General features: G+C 41.4%; 1 protein-coding gene across 3 annotated transcripts in view; it reads right to left on the bottom strand.

Annotated features, from left to right (window-relative positions):
• Positions 1–15,460, bottom strand: part of Ift88 (intraflagellar transport 88) — a 91,753-nt gene extending 76,293 nt beyond the window's left edge. The window contains exons 1-6 of one of the 3 annotated variants that reach the window (XM_021181484.2): positions 15,349–15,460; positions 8,792–8,887; positions 4,774–4,836; positions 2,337–2,393; positions 1,332–1,385; positions 699–762 (exon numbers count right to left, since the gene is read on the bottom strand). In XM_021181484.2, the coding sequence (XP_021037143.1) occupies positions 699–762; positions 1,332–1,385; positions 2,337–2,393; positions 4,774–4,836; positions 8,792–8,881 (328 nt within the window). In that variant the 5' untranslated portion in view covers positions 8,882–8,887; positions 15,349–15,460. Of the gene's footprint in view, positions 1–698; positions 763–1,331; positions 1,386–2,336; positions 2,394–4,773; positions 4,837–8,791; positions 8,888–9,576; positions 9,653–15,348 lie in introns of those variants that run through there. The other 2 variants (XM_029469187.1, XM_029469188.1) reach the window with 2 other exon arrangements.
• Between the last annotated feature and the right edge of the window lie 5,883 nt (positions 15,461–21,343).

Raw genomic sequence — 21,343 nt, 5'->3', positions numbered from 1 at the left:
CGGCCATCAGTGGAAAGAGAGGCCCATTGGTCGTGCAAACTTTATCTGCCTCAGTACAGGGGAACGCCAGGGCCAAGAAGTGGAAGTGGGTGGGTGGAGGAGTGGAGGGGAGCATGGGGGGGACTTTTGGGATAGCATTGGAAATGTAAATGAAATAAATACCCAATTTAAAAAAAGGAAAAAAAAACTATCAAGCATCTGTAAGGGATAATCTGGGATTAGCTTTATCATTTTTACTCATACAATAAACATTCATTTTTGTTGGTTTTATTTTTAAATGTTTAGCTTACATATTCAAATAGTATTTTTACCTCTCATTTTTAGGATCAAGTTCTATCATACACACACCATATTTTAGGTGCATAGTTCAGCATATTTCGACACATTACACACTGGTGTAACCACCACTGCAAGTGAGCTATAGCACAACTGCACCAGCCATTTCCTCTAAGTCATGTATTAGAGCAGGCTCTCCATATGTAGCCCAGGCTAGAGAACAGGTGGCATACCTTTCTTAGCCTCACAAGTGCTGGGGTTACAGATGTCAATCACCAGAGCCACCTTAACCCCTTTCTTTCTTAGTAGAGTTCTCGAAAATCATGGTGTGCCTTATAATCAATGGCATGTTTGATTATATTTGAAATGTAAATGATCTGCATATACAGAAATGGGGGTGAGTGTGGTAAGAATGCACCAACCTCGCAAAGCTGCCTTGGAAAAGCCAGCTGCTCTCACTGCTGTCATCGGTCGAGCAACTCCATCCTTTAAAGAGCAAGAAGCATTTCAAACTTATTCTTGAATAAGAACTATACCTACTGACAGCTCTGCACGTTACACACACCCTACTCTAGCCCTGATTTTTAATAACCATCTCCTCATGCCTTACTTCTGTATCCTCATGCAACAACCCGACTCTTCCTCTTTCCCCTATAACATTTAAATGCTGGAACTAACAGTTATTCTTTTGGTTTGAAAAGAATAAACTAATTAGCTAATTTGTCAGCTACTCCTGCTCTTTTGGCTGGTCTCCCATACGCCACAAGAGAACCCACAGAGATTGTAAATGGTAGCCCAGGAGAGCAAGTTCCAGCTGCTCCAGAAGGCAAAGCATCAGTCTATGTCAACTTCTACAGCCTCTCACTTGAGACTGAAGCATACAAATCCAAGAAAGCATACTTCTGAAAAATCAAAACAACCCAAATATTAACCCAGAATAAAAAGGTGTTACTACATATGTAACAACTTTGTTAAAATATAAGAAGAGGAAAAATCTTTGGTAATAAACTCTATGTCACAAGACAGGCAGAAGTAAACCACAGGAGCAAACAGACCTGAATCGTCCCTGTCATCGGTCTTCCCATTGATGATGTCAGGGATGTCTTGGACTAATAAACAGAAACACAGGTTAAACACAGTCCTAAAATTAAAATAGCTCCTGCAACTTTACAGGTAAAACTGTAGGCACCTCTTGATTTTTTTTTTCTAGCTACACATAAGCACAAACAAAAGTTTTCCATTTGTTACCTAATAGCGTGGTATCAACTTACAAACTCTTATCAAGGGTAGGCAAGTAACAATCCACCTTTGTAAATAAAGTTTTCCTGGACTACAACATCTATTTATACATCGCCTGTGGCTATATGACAAACACCGTTGCATGGACAGTTGTGACAAAGACCATTTGATTTGCAAACTGGAAATATCTGTCCCTTCACCACTTCTTACATTGGAGAAAGACCAATGCAAACACACCCTCAGGCTCATCTCCTGGGCCTCTGGGCTCTGAAGCCATTTTGCTGACCATAGTAGAGTGCACGATCACAAAGGTTCTAAAAGTTACTCCAGTTCAGTCTTTCATTCTTCTACCGTCTCTTTCTTATTTTATGTGAGCCAAAACATATTTAGGAACATTAAATATGGTTAAAGGACAATTACTCTAGGGGGTTTAGAGACTATTTTCCCCAAAGGGTCAATAAGATAAAACTCAGATATACATCCCTGAAACATTTTCTTAAATTTCATCGATTACATGGTTAAGTTCTTATAAACACCATTATGCTTATATAACATCTAGTCCATGTAGAACTCAAGAATGGAATATATATCAGAGTTGGTTATATTATGTAGAAAACAGAAATCAATCAGCAAATAAGGTCTACAAATAAAAAATAATAATAAGATATAGTTATGCATAAATCAAACTTACTGAATTATCCAAAGCTATTGCTCAAATTAGACCTTTTAATATATATTGGTATACATCTGGATTATGAATTGACAAAGCACAAATTACTTAGAACTGTCTTGAATGAACTTATATATATTTAAGAACCTACCCCATATCCAGTAGCTATGGGTCTGCTGACTGCTGTGCTTGGTATTTTAGCAGTTACCTTGGGGAGGAGAAAGAGCATCCTCAGCAGGACTCAGATCATGCTACATACTGGAAAAGGTAGAGGCTCTTCACTAAAGAAGTATGCTGTATTTGGTGATCCTCCCCAGAGAAGAACACACTAGTTGGTTTTCCGATGCCAAATGGCCACACACACAAATAGCATTATATAGACTGAGCAGATTAGATGTAGAAATACATATTTATATACATATATATGCATGCAATAACAATTAATAAAAAAAGAGCCCATGAATTTGAAAGAGAGTAGGGAAGGGTATATGAGAGGGTTTGGAGGGAAGGGAACAGAGAAATGTAATTATAATCTCAAAGAAAGAAAGAAATATGCCATACTTAGAATGATTGCTTAAATACTAGGGAGTTCAGTTATTGAAAGTGCTGAGGTGGAGACTGAGTTTGAAATTCATTTTAAAGGGAAGGGACTCAGAAATGACTTGAGGTCCTAACAAGTAAGCCCAGTGTTCATGCTTGCATCCACTTATCCCCGAAACAAATCAAAACAAAATCAAAAACCAAAACAAAACAGAAAAACCAAACCAAACCAAGAAATCCGACAATAGTGGCAATTCTGGCTCTGAAAACAATCCAGAATTCTGGTATTGTTAGGAAGTAGTAAAACTGGTTCATGTGGATCTCTGTGGCCGCTTACTTATCACCCACAATTCCCTCTTGTTTCTCTCTCCTCCACCTGAGCAAGATGCCCAAAGGAAAGAAGGCCAAGGGGAAGATGGTGACCCAGCCAACCCCACCCCACACCTTCCTCAATAAACAGGAGGCTAAAAAGGTGGTCAATCCTTTGTTTGAAAAAAGGCCCAAGAACTTTGGCACTGGGTAGGACATCCAGCCCAAAAGAGATCTAACACGCTTCGTCAGATGGCCTCACTACAACAGGCTGCAGCAGCAAAGAGCCATCCTCTCTAGGTGGCTCAAAGTCCCTCCTGCCACTAACCCATTCACCAGGGCCCTGGACAGGCAAACAGCTACACAGCTGCTTAAGCTCACCCACAAGTACAGGCCAGAGACAAAGCAAGAGAAGAAGCAAAGGCTCCTGGCCCATGCTGAGAAGAAAGCTGCTGGCAAAGGGGACATCCCAACTAAGAGACCACCTGTCCTCTGAGCAGGAGTCAATACAGTCACCACCTTGGTGGAGAACAAGAAGGCTCTGCTGGTGGTGATTGTCCATGATGTAGATGCCATGGAGCTGATGGTTTTCCTGCCTACCCTGTGTCAAAAGATGGGGGTGCCCTACTGCATCATCAAGGGAAAGGCCAGGCTGGGGCACCCCTTCCACAGGAAGACATGCACCACTGTTGCCTTCACACAGGTTAACTCGGAAGACAAGGGTACTCTGGCTAAGCTGGTGGAAGCTATTAGGACCAATTATAATGACAGATATGATAAGATCCACGCCACCAATGGGGAGGCAATGTCCTGGGTCCTAAGTCTGTGGCTCACATTGCCAAGGTGGAAAAAGCAAAAGCTAAGGAACTTGCCACTAAATTGGGTTAAATGTACACTTAGTTTTCTGTACATAAATTTATTTATAAAATTAAAACATAACTGGTTTATGTGAGCACTTATAAATCAAAATAGACCATTCAAGAAGGAAAGAGCATCCTTTCAACATTCAGAGGGAAGAAGTTGATCCTTAATCATAAACCACACACATAAATACTGAAGACAAAAGCAATAAATCTCCTGGGAGAAAATGACAGAAGAAAAGCTGACAGCCTTAGCCTTCACAGTGATTTTTAGGACAGGACACCAAAGCCTGACCAACAGGACTGCACTGAGCCAGAAACTTTTGAGTACCAGAGAACACCACCAACAAGATGAAATCAGATGAATCACAGGGTGGGAGGGAAATCCTTAATCATGGATCTGAATGAGGACAAAACCGAGCATATAATGATGAACCTCAAGAACACTTATGAAGGACAATGTTCCAGCACCCATGATCGCACTGTGGGAGGGTCTAGCAGTCGGTCTTAGTAGCAGAAACCCGAGTGGTAGCTACCAGTGTCAGGGAAGGAGAAGCGCAGGAGTCATTTAACAGACAAGAGGATTTTTGTTTGGTTTGGGTTTGCTTTGGTTTTTGAGACAGGTTTCTATGTGTAGCCTTGGCTGTCCTGGAACTCTGTAGAATGAGATCCCCCTGCCTCTGCCTTCCAAGTGCTGTGATTAAAGGCTTGCATCACCAATATCCACCTTAACGGACAAGAGTTTTACATTCCCAAGAGGAGACGATTCTGAAGCCTGCCTCACAGCATGTAAATGCAGTGAGCATTACTGGGCTGTACATGACTATGATGGGGAAGCTCATGACATAGTTTCTACAAGCTTATTTATAGTTTGCTTACTGGAGGTCTTCTGCCATGACTGGTTCTCACTGCTTGCTGAAAACCCGTGTCATTCTCCAACTCCTAAAGTAAAAAGGCAAATTTAACATTCAAAATAAGTATGACAAAAGTTAAACTCTTCTGGTTCATATTCAAGATCCAGATAGGATCTGGATTATAAGATTTTAGTTCATCTTACCTAAAATACAGACTGCTGTCTTCAAATTCTATACCCCCAGCCCCCAAATATCAAGGCTCCTTCTACTCCTCTGGAATCGTTGGAATTCTTTTTTTTTTTTTTTTTTTTTTGCACAAAGATCTTCCAAAGTGAAGGATAATTAGTTATGCTACTGTGTACCTTTGACTTCACACTTCACAGAAAAGTCCTCAGTTTTTTGTTTTGTTTTTTTTTAATTTTTAAATTTTTTTACTAGGTATTTTCTTCATTTACATTTCTAATGCTATCCCAAAAGTCCCCCATACCCTCCCCAGTGCTCAGTTTTTATGAGAACTGTGTACTTATTTAACATCATCTAAAATAACCAAAATCCCTAAAAGAGGGTGGTGCTATCACTTGGTTAAAAGTCAAGTATCCAAGGACATGACCTTTCCCCTTTCTCCCTAGTAGCTGTGGAGATGAGGTTCAAATCTTTCCCTTTCTCTCTTTGCTTACCCTTCTCCTTCTTCTACCTTCCTCTAATATTCCAGGATCACACTACTGTCCCTACCTAAGGAAGCTGCAGGATAGAAAGGCCATATTCTCTACAAGCAAGAAGGCAAATATTTCCTGTTCCTCTTCTGTTAGACCAAATGAAACACCAGAAACCTTCACTGTAGGCAGGGACTGACATCTGCACTAAAATACACTTTCCTGACTCCTGACCTGTACTTAATTTCTCCTGAGAAGTCTGTGGGAAAGACTGCTAGTCAAGACAGGATGTGCACATTTCTGAGCTACCTGGCAGCCTGTCTCACCAACTGGCCATCTTCTAAGTGCCTCTCACTTTCTGCCTCTGGACTACCTTCAGATACACTGAACACAACCCTCATGGTTGCCTTTCCTCTATCTCAGTCTGCTTCCTGAAAACACACTTGCTGCTAAGGTTGAGGATAGAGGCTGAGTCCTCAGCGTGGTGGCACAGACAATGTGGAGGCTGCTGTGCTTAGACATGGTCATGCTGGTCCCAAGAGAATAGGATGTTGGAAGAGTAAGACTGGCCCTTCTCCACTATTGCTGTCAAAATACAGAAATTATTCACAAATAAAATTTTATTGTAATGTTATTTATAATTGCAAAAACCTTGGGGGTAGAAATCTACAACAGAAAATATGTTTAAACAAATGAGCATTTTCAGTTATGCCGCCTTAAAATTCTATTTATACATGTCATATCATGACATAATGTTAAGTGAAAAAAAAAAAAACAAAATTGCCAATTCCAAATATGATAAAAATTGTATACATATGCAGAAATAAAAGACAATAAAATACTAATAGTGATTATATCTTTTATGTTGGGGATGGGATTTTTTGAGACAGGGTTTCAATATGTAGCCCCAACTGGCCTCCAAACCATGATCTTCCTGCCTCAGCCTCTTAGGTGCAAAGATTACAGGTGGACACTTCTGTATCTGTCTCACATGCTGTTGTTTTTGAATGACAGTCATCAGCAAATTTGTTTTCAACAATGGGCATGTGCTACTTGGTTTGGGTGATCTCAGGGTAGATAAGCATGTAATTTTAAACTGGGAGGAGAGGGGGGCTTCAATGTATTTGTTTGTTTGCTTGCTTGCTTTAATACTAACTTTAGAAACTGCTTGCAACTATTTTAACTAAAACTGAATAATTCTATCTGCATACATGTGTGTTTGTATACCAGAGGGAAACAACTGCATATATTAAAGGACAAGGTCTACAACAAAATACTAGGTTGTAATACAGAGCACATGATCTTCAGGTGACTGCATCTGCTATTTTCTTATAATTATTCCACTGTTACAGTTTGTTAGTTTATTCTTTATTTTCTCCAGTTTCCTATATTTTCCTACTTTTCTGCTGAGCGCTAAGGTTACAGGCATGTGGACATACAACTACTGTCCTTATAATGATCAGTATCAGAGATTTACAAAGAAGCCATCCCTATTTACCTTCTTGCTTTCTTTCTACATGTCAAATTCACAGCTACATTACACCAAAGTAAAATTTCCAGAAAGCCAAATGAAAAGAAACATAATGCAAATTTTAAAGTCCGACAAACACTAGTATTTTATTCTTATATGCTTGCAACTAAATTAACCACATCTTTCTTTTCTCTTTTCTTTCTTTCTCTTTTCTTTCTTTCTCTTTTCTTTCTTTCTTTCTTCCTTCCTTCCTTCCTTCCTTCCTTTTCTTTCCTTCCTCCCTCCCTCTCTCTCTCTTTGAGACAGGTTCTCACTATGTAGCCCTTGCTGTTCTCTCCCCATACAGACAGACCAGACTGACCTCAAACACACAGAGATCTGCTTGCTTCTGCCTCTCAAGTGTTGGCATTCAAGGTGTGCTCCACTGTGTCATGCATTTTCAGTCTTTTGTTTTTTAAGAGCAGGCTCACCGCAAACTCACAGGGATCACCTGGCTCTGCCTCCTAAGTGCTGGATTAAAGTTGTACACATCACTGCCCAACTGTGCTTTCATTCTTTTACCCATATTAGGTTAAGATAACTTGTATAAAGTTTTCTGGTTTATTATTTTTATTTTTATTAGGTATTTTCTTCATTTATATTTCCAATGCTATCCCAAAAGTCCCCCATACCCTCCCCCTCCACTCCCCTACCCACCCACTCCCACTTCTTGGCCCTGGTGTTCCCCTGTACTGAGGCATGTAAAGTTTGCAAGACCAAGGGGCCTCTCTTTCCACTGATGGCCGACTAGGCCATCTTCTGATTCATATGCAGCTAGAGACACGAGCTCTGGTGGGGTACTGGTTAGTTCATATTGTTGTTCCACCTATAGGGTTGCAGATCCTTTTAGCATCTTGTTTTGACAGAATTCAGAAACTGAAACTTCCATAACAGATGTGAATGTAAATTTGACTTTGTAATAATTTAATCTTTGTAATTATTATAACATTAAATATTAAACAGATTAACTTACATAAGTGGGAATTCATGAAAATGAAAAATTAATACACAATGTGATCTTGGAGCACACATACACACACGTTCGACTAAGGGAACAATATTTGGTAAGATCAGCACTTAAGTTAGTCTTCATGGTAACAGTTTCTATGACTGTAATTTTTCCTCTATGCTCATATCTATTTCCCAATTTCTCTATAAAATATATGCTTAGCAAGAGAAAAATAACTCCAAGGCAGGTAAAAATTAGAGCACTACAAAGGTGGCCTCTACTCTAATATCCTTGAAGATCACACTGGAGGCTGAAGCTAAGGCCTTGTGCATGCTAGGAAAACACTCCATCAACTGAGCAGCGTTCCCAGCCTATGATCCAGATCAGGTGTATGTCAACATCTCCCCATTAAGAAGACAGTAGAGACTGGAAAAGCCAAAACAAACTTCAGCTGGAGAGCAGGCTCAGTGATTAAGAGTACTTGATGCTCTTGGAGAGAACTTGAGTTTGGTTCCTAGTACCTTGGCTCACAACTGTCTGTAGCTCCAGTTCCAGTGGATCTGACACTCTCTTCTGACCTTTGCGGGCCAGGTATGCACGTGGTATACATAAAAGCACACAGGCAAAACACTCATATACATAATCTGATCTTTGGTATCTCCAGGTTATCTAAGTCTTTATTTATGCCTACAGCTAGTGCAGAAAAGTGCAGGGATATAGCTGTCCTATTCTGTTAGTCTTTCTCATGAGCTACCCTTCTGCTGCAGCCACTGTCACTGGTAGGAATTATGAGGTTCTTCAATAATTAGTTTTCTAGTTTTTAAGACCTTACTTAGTCTGAAGGACATAAAAAGCAAGAACCACTTAAACACAGAGTCCTCAGGAACCAGCCGGACTGGCTACCAGAAGACCAACGTGAGCAATGTTTTACCTCAGTATCAAAGGCTGGGTTGTAGTCGTTGAAACCAGAGTAAAGGTCGTCCTCATCTGTTTCTGGTGCCAGATGAACATTTTCCATCATTTGTACCTGTTAAAAAATCAGCTCTATAAAAATGTTCCTGATATAACAATGTATTTTTCTGAAGCTAGGAGTTGAATCCAGAGCATGCTACAAGTCACATCCAGATCTAAGAAATAATTCTTAGTTCAAACAAAGAATTCTTCAAATTCATTCATATTTTTCCAAATCCCCCAAACTCTCAAAACATCTATCTACCTCCCTCATTCACATTTGTTCCACGTCTTTTATGTAAGTTACATGTGTGTATGTGTGTGTGTGTGGGGTAAATGATTACCCTGACGTTCAGGGGTTGAGTACAGAAAAAATGCAACGATCACTTAAAATGTAAGGCAAAATCCATTATACCCCCAGAAATGATAAAGACCAACAACACACAAGGTCAGCGAAAAAGGAGGGCAACCAGAATACCTACACATCATTAGTGGGAGCATAAAATGCTACAACTTTGGGAGAAGGGCTGCTGTTTCATCCTATTAACCTTTTGTGACCTAGAAATTCTATTCTGTTTTTTTGTGACAAAAGTGAAAACATATGTTTATATGTTAACGTAGGAATGTTTATAGCCGTGTTAGTCCTCCAGCCACGAATGGTCAGAGCACGAGCCCTGGAGTACTGGTCACAAGGAGAATGTAACAAGAGCAGGGAATAGACACCGCTGAAAGAAGCCTAGGAAAAACAGCACACTGGGCACCTACCACTTTACGTCTGTGGAGCTGCAGAAGAGGCAAAGCCAAGCTATACAAGAAAACAGAGCAATGGCTGCTTCTTGGGCCTGAGTAGGGGAGTGAAAGAAAATGGGCATGAGAGAATTGTATGGCATGATGATAAATGTTTGACTTGGGTCACACTGGCACACAGGGTGAAAGCTCAGCAGGGGGTGAATCCATGGGAGAGCACCTGCACAGGAAACCCAGCAAATGTGTGCTTAGTTCTGCTCGCCTAGGAAAAACCTAAAAACTAAACAGATGTCCAAACATAAGCCAGTCAGTGTGTTTAGGGAAGTTTAACATCTGTAATTTACTTAGAAAAGTGCAGAAAGAAGAGCTATTGAGAGAGACAGACAGACAGACAGAGATAGGCAAGTGGACATATAATAAGTAGTATAGAAAACGTCGGGAGGCAATGGGTAGCAAGCAGTCACTGTAAAAGTCTACAGTTCACTGAACAGTTGGAAGACTTCTCTTGTTTGTTTTGTTTTGTTTTTCCAGACAGGGTTTCTTGGTGTGGCTCTGGCTGTCCTAGAACTCTCTGTGTAGACCAGGCTGGCCTCAATCCACCTGCCTCTGCCTCTGTTGGGATTAAAGGTGTGTACCACCACCACCACCCAGGGGAAGTCTTTATACGTGCTGAGAAAAATGAAAGGTGGGGGAAAAAGTCGATACAAAGTAGATTTGAAGGAAAGGCGTGTACACTATATCTGTACTAATTACGTGAGTATCTAGAAAAGGGTCCCAAGTGTCGCTGAAATCAAGTCAGTATTTTAGGAAAACTGTGAGTGGTGGTGGGGAAGGTAGTTAGTCAAGAAATGTAGCACTGTTGATGGGATAGGGGGTTTGCAGAAGGGGAAACCAGGAAAGGGGATAACATTTGAAATGTAAATAAATGAAATAATAAAAAATCCAATTAAAAAAAGAGAAAGAAATGTAGCACTGAACTGCACTGGCTATCTAACTTGTATCTGTGGTGTGCTAGTAAATTCCAAAGAAAATTCCATTTATTCTTGTTGTTTGGCATAATGCCAAGTTTATGTGGCTTCTCAGAACCGTTTGAATAGTAAAATAGTGCCCTGGGGATTCATATACTGTAAACCCCACCCCCTACCCCTCACCCACCCCCCAAAAATTAAATCATATTTGCTTTCATTTTCTGCAGATTTCTCCTGTAAGTTTCTGCTTCATTGGTTTCTCCTGTGAACTTTTTCCTGTGCAGCCTCTTCTGCTAGCTTAGGAATAGTTGTTTTTTTGTTTTTTTAGTGAAGATCACCTCAATGTGACCGGGAGCTCAGACGTGGGTTATCCCAACCATGAACTATAAAAGCCCAGTCGTGCACTTTGGGAGCTTCCTTTACCTATGTCTGACCAATAACCGAGACTCTACATTTATACCTCAGTTCAGGGGCCAGTGAAATGGCTCAGCAGGTAGAGGTGCTCCGCACACATGCCTGGTGACCCGAGTTCCATCCCCGGAGCCCATGACTGGAGGGAACAGACTTCTCAAAGCTGTCCTTTGACTATCACAGGTGCTCTTGGCATGGACTCACCCCTTACCCTCATCATGCACACACAATAACAACAAACACACACACACCCTTTGCTTCAACACTGTTTTCCATTCTTTAACATGTGAAATAAAACTCCAGCACTCCTTTTGGGCTCCAGTCTGGGGCCAAGCCCACTGTTTGGCCGAGGCACATCTACTAGCACTACTATCATTCCCCAGGGCTGCAAACTGCTTCTTTAAACTGACAGCTTTCGAGTACTTGGTGGCTTATTTTTCTTTTTTTCTTTTTTGATATGCCTACTTTTGATGACTTGGTCAGTTTCACACGTGATTTGTAGTTTTGTTTGTCTGCTTTAGGGGATTGTTTTTTGTTGCTTTTTTATTTTATATTATTTTATTGAGACAAGGCCTTACTATGTAACCCTAGCTAGCCTGGAACTATTTGCATACAGCAGACTGGCATCCAACTTGCCAAGATCTGCCTGTTCTGACTCCCTAGCGCCCAGATTAAAGACATATGCTACCACACCCAATAGAACACTGAGATTTGGGTGTTTGTTTGTTTTCTGAACACTGAGAGCTGGACCTCTTGGTTTGTATAGTTATGAAGCATTTTCTGGGTCAATATAATAGTGAACCCTGTTCACTGTTTACTTCAGTTCTTAGAACAGTGTTTCACAACATTTCCAATGTTGCAACTCTTCAATATAGTTGTTTGTGTTGTGATGAACCCTAATCATAAAGTTATTTTCATTGCTACTTCATAACTATAATTTTGCTACTGTTACGAATTACAATGCAAATATCTGATATTTCTGATGGTCTTAGATGACCCCTGTGAAAGGGTCATTTGGTGGCAAAGGGGTCAAGACCCACAGTTTGAGGACCTCTGTCGTAAGAAGATCAAGACTCTTCCTTTCCAACTATCATTCAGGGCGTGGTGGCACTCTAAGGAAGTAGATGTAAAAGGCTCAGAAATTCAAAGTCAGCCTCAGCTACACAGCAAGTTAGCAGCCAGCTTAGGTCTCAATAAATAATATGTATTATCCATTGGGTTCCAGTATATTCAAACAGTGTACAGCCATTACATTTTCTTCATCCTATAAAAACAAAAACCTGAGGCTCTTTGACAGTTACCCCATATCTCTCCTTTTCCCCAAGCACCTGAAAGCCACTAAACGACTTCCTGCCTCTATAGATTAGCCAAGATTCCATGTGCAAGAGACCATACAGTATGTGGCATTTATGTCTGGCTTCTTTCAATAGCATGTTTTCAGGGTTTGTGATATAGTTTCATTATACTGCATTCTTTTTCATGACTGAATAATAAAATTACAACATTTGACTTCTTTATTCTTTAGGAGATGAATATTGGGTTGGTTCTACCTTGGGCTCTTATGAATAACCCTCTTATGAATGTTTATATTCAAGTTTTTACCTGAATATGTTTTCTTTTTAAAATGTATGTGTCTGTGTTAGGAGCTGGCCAACATGGGTACTGGAGACTGAAGACCTCTGGAAAAGCAGCAAGTGTCTTTAACGAGCCATGTCTCTAGCCACAGGTGAGCTCAGTTCTACTGGGTATATGCCTAGGCATGAAATGTCTGGTTCAAACAGGAACTCTGGGCTAGCTTCTGGAACAGCTGCCTGCTTTTTAAAGTAGAGTGATAAATATCACACCATCCTAATCAATGCCTCTTGAGATGTTAGCCATTCCCTTTTCCAGCGTATACACACTGCATAGGCTACCTGCCCAAAAGTCACTTAGCAGCTATCTCTGTTACCAGGTTAACTGCTCTGGTATCTTGTTATCTTGTTATCACTGTTATCTTGCTAATCACTGGATAAGAACAGAGTTGTTAGCAATCAAGCATGTCAAAGGGAAGCCATAAAGTATTTCCTTTAAGTGTCAACTCACTTTATCACAATCTAAGCAGGGGGAAACAGGACAGAAAAAAAAAAAAAGTTAGAACAACAAACCATATTTATATTACTTGCATCTCAATATAGTATTATAAGTACTTTTCTTTTACTCTTACTGTTAATGTCTTCAAGTGCCTGTATAATTTAAATATTATCATACATACGTATGTATATTTTAAAAAAGTGTACTAAAGGTTGTGTGTGATGAGGTTTCAAACTTCCCTAGGGGCCTTTGACTATATCCCTCACAGATAAGAGGGACATTCTCTCCTAAACCAGTGGCTCAAACCTGAGCACAAGACAGCAGCTTACAGCTTTTCATTTCAGCTCCTCAGCCACCAGTGCTTCGGCTTCAGAAAATCTTAAGTGAAGGAGATTCCTTGATCCCTCAGAAAGCCAATGTATTGGGATTTCTTTGCAGGGGAGGATTGTTTTGTTTCTGAGACAAGGTCTTATGCGGCCTTGGCTGGCTTTGAACTCAACATGTAGACAAGGCTGACCTTGAACTCCTGCTTCTACATCCCAAGCACTGGCATAACAGGTATGAGTTATTCTGCCCAGGCAAGATGTGAATTCCTTGTTATGGGTATGACGGCTTCTCTGTGTGTGTACAGGTGTAAATGTGTGCATGTGGAAATGGAGGCCATCCTCTTTAGGCACTGCCTGCCTTGTTTTCTGAGGTAAGACCTCCCCCTGGGAAGGAGGACCTGGGGCCAGATTCAGCCAAGCTAGCTGACCAGTGAGCAGCACAAATCCTCATGCCTCCCCCAGCCACCACACTAGGTTAGGTGGGTGCTAGGGATCAACTCAGGACCTTAGGCTTCTGCAGCAAGCACTTTGCCAACTGGGCATCCCCACAGCCCCAGAATGTTGATCAACAGGTTCCCAAGGGCTGCTGAAGCTGCTGCTCCGGCGATCACACTTTCAGATCATATGCTCAAAAACTCCCTCCTTACAAACTCTTCTGATCTCACTTTCGTTTATTCATAAGGTATTGAAACAATCAGCTCTTAGAACTAAACCTTTTTTCTGGCTTTTAACCAGATTTACACACACACACACCTGGGAGACATTACAGATAGCTGAACAGACCAATAGTGGAATACACAAAATTTTAAAGATGTAGAAAGCAAGGCTAGGAAATAGTAAATGAATTAATTACCCTTTACTAACAACTATGAATGGCTAAGGAATAATACAACTCAGGATTTCTATATTCTCCAAGGTGTTTCAAAAATAATTTGGGATGCTGTCACTTCAATATTGCCAGTGAAACTATTTTACATGGCAAAGTCCTTTCTTTTTATATACTTCTACCTTGATACAGTTCACACTCAAAATGCCTATTGTAGTTTCTCCAAAGTTACAAACCAGAGTTGAAGACAAAAAGGAAACGGGGAATTTTAGGCTTTTGGGAAAACAGTAGTCAGATATCTTTTGTCTGTGCATCCTCAGATTCAACCAACTAGAAACTGAAAACATTTGGGAAAATTTTTTTTACCTTAACTGAACATGCACTGGCTTCCCCGCCCCCCCCCCACCCCTCCGAGCGTACTTTTCATTATTCCCTGAACAATTAAGCATAACAGTTAATTACATAGCAATAAACAGTCTAAGATAACAAAATGTGAAATGGCTTATATACAATACAAATATCATACCATCTTATGTATGTGAATGAGCACCTGGGAACTTTGGTATCCAGGGAAACTGGGTGTCCTAGAATCAATCCCCAGAAGTTATGTTTTTATCTTTGTAAGACTGTGATTTATTGGGCTGATGAGATGGCTCAGCGGTTAAGAGCACCGACTAAAGTTCCTGAGTTCAAATCCCAGCAATCACATGGTGGCACACAACCATCCGTAACAAAAATCTGATGCCCTCTTCTGGAGTATCTGAAGACAGCTACAGTGTACACACATATAATAAATAAATAAATTTTTAAAAATGTATTTTTAAAAAAGACTTATTTATTCATTCTTTTCTGTACTTTTGCCTTTACTCCCGATTACTAGGTAAAGCTTCACCGGATGCAAGCATTAGAAATGTTCGCTGTAACCCACTGTGAAACTCTAAAAGTTTCATTGCTGCCATGGCATCGCCAAGCCGTGTGACATTAGCCTGGGTCGCCGTGCCAGGTGGAGCGGGAAGTCCACCCCCTGAGAGGAGCACCAACCAAGTGTTGGCTATGGAGGCGCAGTCGCCAGGAGCCGGGCTTGGGCGCCGCCAGCCCGCCTGCCCTCGCGACCCCGCCGCCGCTCACGCACCGGGCAGGTAGAGGGCAGCACGGAGAGTGGCCGCGAGGGGCCGGGCGCTTCTCCTACCTCGCGCCGAGGAGGAGCGGGCTGACCACGAGTGGGCCGAGGGAAGAAGCGACGCCTGAGCCTCGGCAGGCCAGAGCGGGACGCCCAGCCGTTGCCAGGCGCGACTCCAAGGAAGCCGCTCCCACAGGCCTCCGCGCCGCGTGGGCGAGGCCGGATGCTCCGGACCGGAAGTGCAGGGCTGCTGGGACCTGTGGTCCGTCAACAGCGGAGTGATTCTCGAGGCTGGCCCAATGTTTATGGTGGCCCAGGAGATGCTACAGGCATCACAAGAAGGAAACCAAGGTCGAGTGAACCCCGAGGCAGCCATCCCCAGAGCTGGAGACCAGAGCGAATAGAATAGAATAGAATATGTCCCGGAGCCATCACGCGGCTTGGGAACCTTGGAAGACTGTTTTCTGTGGAACATTGCGTAGAATTGTACGCCGTCGCCCCATAAATTTGTCATATTAATCCTGTCTGGGTTCTCTCTAAATAAATATAATCTGAAAAATTAAAAAAGTAAAGGTAATGTAATGCCAGCTATGATGACGCACATCTGCAATCCCATCGCTTGGGAGTAGAGATGACGCTCAGGAGTACAAGACCAGCAGGGCCAGCAAGAGGAGACCCTGTCTTAAAGACAAAATAATATTTCTCTCTAGAGCAAAGGCTGGGCATGTTGACTTGAAGCCCATTATAAAAACCTGAAGTTTACTAACCTCACTGTTCAGTTGTGTCAGAAAGTCATTGCATATGTAACATCCACCTTAGCCTCCCACGGGTGGGGGTGGGGACAGATGTAGGGGACAAACTATTAGGTTGGTCGGGTTCGGGCTACGTGGTGTGTTTTGAAGACTAAACCTCTTTATCTCTGATCCAGGCGTGTTGTATCAGCATTCAGGAGGTTACCTTGCAAGTGGGGTATATCCTACAGCAACTGACAGTGTCTGGCAACTGTGTGTCCCTCAGAGCAAATAGTCAATAAGTAGTTGTTACGTTAATTAGTGAACATCATGGGGATCTTTTAAGTTACTGCACTTCAATATAGGAAGATAAAAAAAAAATGGGCTGGTGAGATGGCTCAGCAGGTAAGGGCATTGATTGCGTTCCGAAGGTCCTGAGTTCAAATCCCAGCAACCACATGGTGGCTCACAACCACCCATAATGAGATCTGACACCCTCTTCTGGTGCATCTGAAGTCAACTACAGTGAACTTATGTATAATAATAAATAAATCTTAAAAAAAAATAAAAGAAAGATAAAAAATACTGAGTTACAAGTTACTGCACTTCAATAAAGAAAGATAAATATTAGAGTCAATCTCTTTTGTTTGTTTGCTTGCTTGCTTGCTTTTCTTTTGAGACAGGGTTTCTCTGTGTAGCCCTGGTTGTCCTGGAGCTCTCTGTACACCAGTCTAGCCTCAAACTCCTTAGTGCTGGGATTAAAGGTGTGTGCCACCATTGCCCGGCACCAAACTTTTTTTTTTTAATGCCTGTACATTCAGGGTACCCAGTTCTTGTCTGAGAAGAAGACATTATGTTTTTGTTAAAATAAAGGTTCATCAGGCAACAGATTTTCTTATTTGTTCCCACACTAATTATCGAATAAACTGTCAACATATGTAATTAGTTACAAATAAAGGGGGACGGGTAGCAGACAAGCCTGAGTCCCATGAAGTGGTTATGGAGTGAAAGAGAGTTCCATGTGTGAATATGAAAATGAAAAGCAGGTTTGAGGGAGAACACATCAGGTGTCAGATGCCTAAAGAATGTGCAAGAAGAGATACTGAGTAAGCAATTGAATATAACAATATAAAGCTCAGAGGAGAGGGCTGGGAATGTAGCTTAGTGTTAGAACATTTGCTAGCTGTGTTCAAGGCCCTAATTTGGATTCCAGCATCATCATAATCATCAAAGCTCAGAAAAGTTGCCCATCTTGAGATACACACTTGGGATTCAGTAATTCCTAAGAAAAGATTGTAAGATTGTGAGTGAGTGAGCAAGATGTATTTTTGGAATAGGGGGATGTAGAAAGGAAAAAAAGACAAGAGACAGTAATGAGGGTGGGTAAATACCATCAAAATGCATGTGATGGTTATCTGTGGTTGTCAACTTGATTATTTCTGGAATGAACTACAGTCCAGAGATGGAGGGTACATCTGTGATCCAGATCTTGAAGATGAAGACACAGGCTTTTGATCTGAATCTTGGCCTGGGATGACACAGTATTTTGGTCTGGATCTTGAGGAATAAAAAGCTTAGGCCTAGACATGTTGCTACACACCTTTAATCCCAGGAGACAGAGGCAAGGAGATCTCTTATTTCAAGGCCAGCCTGCTACAGAACAAGTTTCAGTTAAAGAAAAGCTAGGCCCAGGCAAGGTGGAACATGCCTTTAATTCCAGGAGACAGAGACAAGCAGCTCTCTGAGTTCAAAACCAGCCTTGCAGATTAAACACTATAAACATGTGACTCTAATAAGGAACATTTAGTAAGCACTAGAGGAACTGCCACCTATGCTATCCAGAAAATACTATTAAGTCCAGTTAAATGTTTTAAATGATCATAATACCTTTTTATAGACTTTGTCTCCAATTTTGGATCTCACTAAATAATAATAATTCTTTAAAAAGATAAACACTATTTTTTGCTACTGAAACCAATAAAAATAAAAGTTCAAAGAAATCTGCTGACCTTTGGATAAATATTTAGATCCTATATTGGAAATAAAGAGTGCACTCATATTTTAATCCAAAGCTCAGATTTGCAGAGTTTCTTACTTCTAAGCTACAGGTTAAACTAATCTTGCCATTAATTTCAATCTGTTCTAAAATAAATGGACACCGGACTGTAAATTACCTTAGTAGAAGGATCTAGTCACATCATTAAAACCACAGCCACTAACTTGCTGAAATTAACATGAGCTATTCAAGGAGCCATGATGTGCTGCAAGCTGTACCCACACTGCGTGGCCCAAAGGCAGTGAATAAAGATAACAGTTCTGTTCAGAGAATTTATATCAAAGGGGTTCAGTGTTCATTTCATAGAATACTGCCGACCAGTCAGACTGTATCAAGATGGGTGACTAAAGGTCACTCTTGACTTTTTTAAATGCAGGTCATCAAATCCAGTGCTTCACACATCCTGGGTGAGTGCTCTGCCTCTGAGCTACATCCCCAGCCCAGTAGTGATGATTTTTCAAAGGATGAGAAAGGCAACATCTTAGCCTTCTGATGACAAGGTAATCCAATTCAAAGGTATATGTGAAAAGAAAATAAGCTATGTGTGGTGGCTCACTTCTCGAATCCTAGCACTCAGGAAATTGAGGTAGAATTGCTGACTTTGAGGCCAGATTGAGATGAAGAGTGAGACCATGTCTCATTGCCGCCGCCACCAGCAACTTCTCCCACACACACACAAAAAAGGAAAAGGAGAAAAGTAATGACCCCAAATAGAAAGTTACTCACTGCATATACTAGTCAACAAAGCAGTATATTATGCCTGCTTTCTCTTTTCTTTTTTTCCCCTTCTCTTCCTTCGTTTCTCACTTTTTTAAAGAAAATTTTAATTTATTTTATATGTATGGATGTTTTGCCTGCATGTATGTTTGTGTATCATGTGTGTGCCTGTTACCTGAGAAGGACAAAAGAGAGAGAGAGCCAGATCCCCTGAAAACTGGAGTTGCAGATGGTTGTGAGTTACCACGTGAGGCTAGGAATATAACAGCGTTCCCCTGGTCAAACATCCGGTGCTCCTAACCACTGAACTATCTCTCCAGCCCCACTCTGTTTTCAATCCGGAGTTTTGTTCTGAACCATTCTTTCCATTTAAATCTTCTTCCAAAATCTACACTCATGCTCTCAGCATTATTACCACTGAAAAATTTTAATGTTTACCACAAAAATCAAGTAGTTGAATTGATTTGCACAAATATCTACAATTATTGACATACTTAAAACTTCTGGGGGAGGTTGTTTTTGTTTTGTTGTTTGTTTTCGATGCTGGAAATCAAACCCAGGGTCTCATTCATGCTAAACAAGCATTCGACCACCAAGCTGCATCATAAGCAGTTCACTGACTTTTTTCATCCCAAATGGTAATTTTTCAGGAAAAAGCATCATGTCACTGAGAGTTTCAAAGGTGCTTCTAATGTTATTTTGAGTTTACTACCTGTGATGGCTATTCTTGGTTTTTAACTTGACTGTATCTGGAATGGACTACAATCCAGAAATGGAGGGCACACCTGTGATCCCGATCTTGAGGCTGGACGACACAGACTTGGTTTTTCGAGACAGGGTTTCTCTGTGTAGCCCTGGCTGTCCTGGAACTCACTCTGTAGACCAGGCTGGCCTCGAACTCAGAAATCTGCCTGCCTCTACCTCCTGAGTACTGGGATTAAAGGCGTGCGCCACCACGCTTGGCAAGGGGGACATAGACTTTTGATCTGTATCCTGAGGTTGGAAGACACAGGGCTTTCATCCAGATCCTGAGGCCAAATGACACACAAGGCCCATAATCCAGACCTTGAGGCACACCTTTAATCTGGGCTACACTTTTTGCTGGAGGCCTATATAAGGACATCTGAAAAAGAAAGGGCTCATTTCTCCTGCTTGTACTCACTGTGCCAGCACATCCATCCGGACATACTTCTTCAGGCAGCATTCCAGTTTATCCAGAAGACCAGCTGAGACGTCCAGCTTCATTGGTACTGAGCAACTGCTAGATTCTTGGATTCCCCATTCACAGTTGCCCGTTGTTGGACTAGTTGGACTGCAGCCTGTAAGTTATTATGACAAATTCCATATACATATATAGAGAGGGGGTGGAGGAGGGTGAAGGGAGAGAGAGAGGAAGGGAGATACTCATTCTATAATTTTTTTTGACTCTAGATAACCCTGACAAATACAGATTTCGGTACCAAAAGTGGTTCCAGAGGAACAGAAGTATAAGGATGAATCTTTTAAGTATCTGGAATAGGCTTTATAATTTGATAGCACCTTCAAATTCACCACTACCTTCAACTACTGAAACCTCTCCAGACACTCTCTCTCCTGGGAACTCAGAGGGTATTGAAAGCCCATGGTGGAAACTATATTTCAAACTTAAAGAGGCACATGCCTTTGATAACCTTAACCCATCAGTTGTGCGTGGCAATGGATCCGGTGACCTTGTTTATGAAGCTTTTGACAGTTTGGTGGAAAATAAGGAAACTGAGGACGTTGCTTGGTTGCTTTTAACATCTCTGGATAAATGCATGAAGGAGAGGAATGAGCTGCATGATAAAATTTGCCAGTTCCAGATGCAAATAAACAACCTAAAGGTCTCTAAGTGTGCCCTCGAAGAGAATCTTCTCTCCAGTAGCCAGAGAGCTCAAGTAGCAGAGAACCAAAATGAAGCCCTCATTATGAGGTTGGCTGAATTACAGCAAAAAATCAAGTCTCAGCCTCAGACAGTATCAGCAGTTAAAGGAAGGGCATTAATGGCCAAAGAACGGGATCCTATAACTTGGCATGGAAATGTGTGGGGAGACCCCGTTGAAGCAGAGAACTTCGGACCCTCAGATTCTCAAGGGTTTGCCCCACCTGAGGAAGTAGTATCTTCAGCCCCACCCCTTGAGATGTTGCCCCTTTCAGCTGAGGAAATTAATCCTTCGTTGTCTGCTAAACTAGCAGTGTCTGTCTTTGAAGAAAATGTCAGGCAAGGCAAGACTGATATTCCTCAAGGCTCACCAGTTACATCCACAACCAGACTCAAGGCAAATCAGGCCCCTAGAGGGGAGGTAGGAAGTGTAGTCCATGAGAAAGCTCACTACACTACTAAGGAGCTTTATAAATTTGCTAATTCATTCATGCAGAAGTCTGGGGAATATGTGTGGGAGTGGATTTTAAGGGTGTGGGATAATGGTGGAAGGGACATAAAACTAGATCAGGCTGAGTTTATTGACATGGGCCCTCTGAGTAGAGATGTTAGGTTTAATATGGAAGCTCGCAGAGTTAAGAAAGGTGTCAGAAGTTTGTT

This window comes from Mus caroli, chromosome 14, assembly GCF_900094665.2.
Source record: "Mus caroli chromosome 14, CAROLI_EIJ_v1.1, whole genome shotgun sequence".
Lineage (NCBI taxonomy): Eukaryota > Metazoa > Chordata > Mammalia > Rodentia > Muridae > Mus > Mus caroli.
Note: the sequence above shows the minus strand (reverse complement) of the source record. Positions and strands in the feature narration are given on the sequence as shown.